General features: G+C 49.7%; 1 protein-coding gene across 1 annotated transcript; it reads right to left on the bottom strand.

The window, feature by feature from the left end:
* Positions 1–1,673: 1,673 nt before the first annotated feature.
* On the bottom strand, positions 1,674–5,726 carry LOC135821627 (uncharacterized protein K02A2.6-like). The gene has a single exon (XM_065334624.1). The coding sequence runs from the start codon at positions 5,724–5,726 to the stop codon at positions 1,674–1,676; it is 4,053 nt and encodes a 1,350-aa protein (XP_065190696.1).
* Positions 5,727–6,187: the final 461 nt, after the last annotated feature.

Here is a 6,187-nt window from a genome sequence, read left to right as displayed (position 1 = left end):
ACAAACTTTCAGTACGTATGTCGGTATGATTTACTACAAGAGAAAGTCGTCGGACTTGTAGCAGGCTGGTACATGTACATTGTACTACAAAGGTTCTGTAGTGTAGGTAGGTAGTTGTCCTCCTCCCTCCTCCCGATGTAACCATGCTCATCAAAGCAGTTACTTTTTAGCTCGTCTTTCATCAATACTGCTGTCAGGATCGGCAGCAGAATTCCGGCCACCACACTAGCTCAAAGCCCACCTCGAGGAGTACCGGTAGTAGTGAATGGGTTCGATCTACAGCCAAGTCCCAAGCAAGAGCATCAATACGACAACACCATCGGTCAGGAGGGTCACTAAAGGTGGGTGATTCTTGAAAGCCAGTTTTGCTTTTTCATGCGCGACTGCTGTGCCGGTAGGTGAGGGAGTGGGAGTGGGGGAGAGAGAGAGATGATGTCTGTAGTAGGGTCCCAGCTTTATGTTTGTGAAAAGGAGATGGATCATTGGATGTTGGGGCACGTCAAAAGTCCTGTACAGAAGAGTCTACATATTTGTACACGACTGGTGAGCAACGTGGCCACGTGGAGAAGGGATCCAGGAAGCAAAACTGTGGCAGCTAGCTCATGATGTCTACAACATGCAAACAGTCAGTACAAGACTACCGGTATACGCGGTAGTAGACTACGAGGTACTCTACTCGTGGAGTGCGTAGCGTCACTGCACTGTGTATCCAGTGTTGTACAAGTTTTTTTGTTTTTTTTTGAAGTTACAACAGCCTCTTTTACGGGCAAGATTAAAAATTAAAAGCAACACAATGATGAGAAAACAAGAGGGGTAAACACAATAACTTTATCAAAGCTGTAGTGTTGACTCACGCATACACACATACACACACACACAAGATAACAATGATACTCAGTACCTAGACTGCAGGAGTTGCAAAGAAAGTTAAATCAATGCAGCCTCCGCGTTTGCGAGGACAGCAGACTGATCATTGACGCATCCGCCGGGCACCGCGAAGGCAGGCAACACTGGCACGCAGGAGACCAAAACCAAGACGACAACGCAGCAACGCCATCACCATTGCGTATGGCTCTCCGGATTTCTCCCGTACAAGTACAATGTATTGCACGTAGATTCTACGCGTAGTAGATCTACTGCCGCACGGTATACGGTATATACTTGCAAACAAGTCCTGAGAATATCCGCACTGGAAGAAGGAGCATTTGCCTGTTTGTTGTTCGGCGTTTAATAGATAAAGTATCTTTAATATTTTTTAAAGCAAAACAAACAAAAACCAAAGACAGTGCTACTGGCTGTATGTGTGCCAGTATAATGTATTATGATCACACCAGAGCAGTTCAGGACAAGACAAAAGGGGAACTGTTGACTTCAAGATCAAAACTAGAACGTCGAATTAGAACGACAGAGAAGCTCCGCAGCACAACGGAAAAGCATGCGCGGCTGATACAACTTAGAGCAGAGGAGTAGAAAGATAATGATCTATCACGTGAGGTAGCTCACTAGTACGGATATCACATCCCTCCACCATTAGATGAGGAACACATAAGCAATAGTATGAGAAATGAGTTCACTATAATTTGTTGCGGATACGAGAAGCGAGTTCAATGTAACACACTAAGGAACTGCAAATATCAACAGAGAGCTGAATGCAAAACCCAGCAGGTCTGCAGTTACAAGTTCATACGATCAGGGGACTTCCTTGAGCGTGTAGACCTGCGCAGATTAGAGCTAGGAGAATTAACAGAGATAGCAGAAGACTGAGTAGAAGATTCAGCAGAAGGTGCAGCAGATGCAGAAGAGGATAGCGATGTTGATTCCACATCCTGGCGGCTGGCGGCAACCTCTGGCTGTGACGGCTGTGGTGATTCGGCATCTGTATGTGACGGCGGCTGTGCAGTTGCCAAAGTTGAAGTTGATGGCGGTGATGACCGGTCGGATATGCCTGCACTCTCGGGTAGCATTTCTCCTCCCTCGGACGGAAGACGGCGTCTAATGTGATCAGCATGGCGCTTCCATATGCGACCATCATCCAGACGTACAGTAAACGTGGCTGGACCAAGACATTCTTCCAGCACACCAGGCATCCATTTAGGCGTCGATGTGAAGTTAATCACCCAAACAGCATCACCACAACAGAGATCCGACGCCCGAGCTGTGCGACGGTCAACAGCAGCACCTTGCTTGTTCAAGACACGTGCTGATGTATCTGGAAACGTCAGGTCAAGACGAGAACGTGGCGTGCGGTTCATAAGCAGCTGAAATGGTGACTGGCCTGTTGTTGACTGAGGCGTTAAGCGATAATGAAACAGAAAGCGGTGTAACCGTGACGCTAGGTCTCCACCAGCACCTGACAATTTCTTCAAGCCGGATTTGACTGTTTGAACTGCTCGTTCAGCAAGACCGTTGCTTGCTGGGTGGTAGGGTGAAACCAAGGTATGCTTGATACCGTTACTTGAGCAGAATTGTTGAAACTCCGAGCTGGTGAACACTGAGCCATTATCCGAGACAAGCTGTTGCGGAAGACCATGTGTAGCGAAACACTCACGAAGCTTGCCAATGGTAGCTGTCGACGTAGCAGATGGAACGGCGTGCACGTCGATGTACTTGCTGTGGCTGTCGACGATCACAAGTAGCATCTTGCCTTCCACAGGGCCTGCATAATCAATGTGCAGTCGGGTCCAGGGTTTGCCTGGCCACTCCCAGGGATGCAATGGCTGTAGTGCTGGAGACTTCTGGGTTGCTTGACATGGCTCACAGCTGCGGACCTTGAGTTCAATTTCGGCATCGATCGATGGCCACCAGACGTAGCTGCGGGCGAGCGACTTCATTCTGGTTATGCCGGGATGGCTGAAATGTAACTCTTCCAGTAACTTTTCTCGGCCTTGGGGCGGAATGACAACGCGAGACCCCAACAGTAAGCACCCATCGATGATGGAGAGTTCACTTCGACGACGGTAGTACGCTTGGTAATCACTATGCACGTCGTTAGGCCAGCCTTCCTGGACGTACTTAAGAACTAATGCAAGTACTGGATCACGGCGAGACCATTGCGCAACGCTCGATGATGTCACGGGAGTTCCGTCCAAAACAGTCATTGACAAAACTGTTTCAGCCGGCACGGGAACCTGGAATTCTGGCGTTGGTGCCGGCAGACGACTGAGACCATCAGCGTTTCCATTCGATTTGCCGGGCTTGTACTGTAGCTCATAGTCATAGTTGGCTAACATCAGCGCCCAACGCTGAATACGACCGCTGGCCATAGCAGGAACGGGCCGACACTCGCTGAACAAACCCAGCAGAGGTTTGTGGTCTGTTTGAAGAGTGAATGATTGGCCATACAGGTACTTGTGGAATCGCTTGACAGCGAAAACCATGGCGAGGCCTTCCTTCTCAATCTGTGCGTAGTTTCGTTCTGCTGACGACAGGGTACGCGATGCGAAGATTACCGGATGCTCCTCGCCATTGACAACATGCGACAAAACTGCACCAATGCCATACGGTGAGGCATCACAGCTCACAATAATTGGTAGTTTAGGGTCGTAATGCACACGGACGGGTGAGTCAATGAGCAGCTTCTTGCTACTCTCGAATGCGGACTGTTGACGATGAGACCAGTCCCAACTCTTGGAAGACAATAGTTCATACAACGGAGCAAGTACTGAGCTCAGGTTAGGAATGAACTTGTGGTAGTAGTTGATTAGTCCGAGGTAGCTTCTCAGCTCTTGGACGTCGGTAGGAGCCCTTGCATCAATGACATCTTGCACTTTCTCCTTGGTGGGCTTAATTCCAGATGCATCGATGATGTGACCTAAGAATGTCACAGAGGACCTTGCAAATGAACATTTGGTGCGGTTCAAACGCAATCCAGCTGCGTTGAGACGTTCCAGAACCATGTTCAGATGTTTGTCGTGTTCTTCACGAGTTGTGCCAGAGACAAGGATGTCATCCAAGTAGATCACGACCATTGGTATTTCAGCTAGCAATTGGTCGAGCGTACGTTGAAATATGCTCGGGGCCGAAGACACACCAAAAGGCAGTCGGTTGTACACAAACAGTCCCTTCGTGGTGTTGATGGTGGTAAGAAGTTTAGACTGTTCATCCAGTGGTAATTGGAGATAAGCTTGACTGAGGTCCAGCTTGGTGAAGCAACGGCCATTAGCAAGTTTCACGTACAAATCCTCTATGTTCGGCAATGGGTACTTATCTGTCTTGGCTGCCTGGTTAACAGTGCACTTGTAATCACCACAGATGCGGACTTGGCCATTGCTCTTGAGAACTGGCACAATCGGTGCTGCCCACTCAGCGAATTCGACTGGCTGAATGACATTGTTGTCGACTAGTTTGTCCAGCTCCTTCTCCACGGCAGACTGTAGAGCATAAGGCACAGAGCGAGCTTTCAGGAAGCGAGGTCTAGCATTGCGGTCGACTGCAAGCTTGACACTGCCGTGCTTCCAGGTGCCTAGTCCGGGCTTGAAAACATCAGGATGCTTGCTCAGGAGATCACTGCTCAGATCTCCGGTGACATTGAAGACTCGGTTCCAGTTGAGCTTTAGCGTCTGCAGCGCGTCTCTACCCAACAGATTCGGACCAGAACCCTCGACGACAAACATGGTCAGCTGAGCCGAGTTCTTCGCATGACGGGCATTGCAGATGAGACGACCAATAACTGGTATGATCTTGCCAGCATACGACCTAAGGCTCGGCAGGTCATTCGTCTCCAGACTGGGGAGTTGCTGCTTGGTATCTTTCGACGCCAGTGTCTGGTACTCCGCTTTGTTGATTATTGTTACTGCCGCTCCGGTGTCTATCTCAAACACAACAGGGGTGCCAGCCAGACTCACACTACACATATAAGGATCCACGTTGGAACGCACATGACCAGAGCAACTGGTGTGGTGCAGCTCCGCACTGTATTCCGCCGTCTGGTCAGGTGATGCGAACTCCGGGGCTCTCTGCTCGGAAAACTGATGCACAGCCTTCGACCGGCATACCTTTGCGAAATGATTCGACCTGCTGCAGGACTTGCACGTCTTGCCCCATGCTGGGCAATCCGAGCGGTTGTCGTGCCATTTCCCCCCGCATCCGCTACATTTGCGAACGGCCTTACTGGAAGGACTGGGCTGGTCACGACTTGATGGGTGTCGCCTCTCCACTTTATGGACTTGGGGATGTTCAGGCTTGCTGAAGCTGCTGGCCCCGGCCATGGCTGCCACAGACGACATCGTGACTTCCACTGAACGTGCATAAGTAAGGAGGTCTGCCAACGACATGCTGCTCTCCATGAAAGCCTTTTCACGTACCTTCGACGACACACAGTGCTGTACGACCTGAGACTTTAGCTCTGTGTCCATATCTGCAAATTGACAGTGCTTGCCCAAACGCCTAAGACGAGTTACGTAGCTATCAAGGGTCTCCGACTGAGATTGTTTCTCACGACGGAACAAGTAGACCTCGTATTCCCTGTTGCGCTTCGGACTGAAGTGAGCCGTCAGAGCATCCTTCAAGTCGTCGTAACTTGTAATGCTACTGCTGTCAAAGGTGAGGTAGACGTCAAACACGTCCTCACCGCCACCGTGCAAGAGCTGGGCTCTCTGCCGCTCGTCTTCCGTGATGTTTGCTGCAATCAAATAATTATCGAAACGAGCCAGCCATTTCTCCCAACGAGGGCCAACCGACTCAGGCGGTTCCAGATCAAACGGGTTCAATGATTTTACTGTGCTCATCGTGGCAGCTGAATCAAGGACTTCGTCGCCAAATATTATGATCACACCAGAGCAGTTCAGGACAAGACAAAAGGGGAACTGTTGACTTCAAGATCAAAACTAGAACGTCGAATTAGAACGACAGAGAAGCTCCGCAGCACAACGGAAAAGCATGCGCGGCTGATACAACTTAGAGCAGAGGAGTAGAAAGATAATGATCTATCACGTGAGGTAGCTCACTAGTACGGATATCACAAATGTATACAGTGGAACTCGCTTAGGGCGTTCTCCGGTAATGCAGTAGAGTCGCGCACTGAAGAACGTGGAGCCCAAGAACGTCCAGCCTGAAATGCTAAGAACGCCACAGCCTGAAGCTAAGGACGGCGGTGTTGGTTTTCTGGCAGCTTGTGGGATACATATGATCCAGTACGGATTGTTTCTAAGAACGTGCTATAAGAACGCAGCCAGATTGCTGACAAAAT

The sequence above is a fragment of the Sycon ciliatum genome, chromosome 7 (genome assembly GCF_964019385.1).
Source record: "Sycon ciliatum chromosome 7, ocSycCili1.1, whole genome shotgun sequence".
NCBI lineage: Eukaryota > Metazoa > Porifera > Calcarea > Leucosolenida > Sycettidae > Sycon > Sycon ciliatum.
The sequence above is the reverse complement of the archived record's forward strand: the minus strand, read 5'-3'. Positions and strand labels throughout refer to the sequence as shown.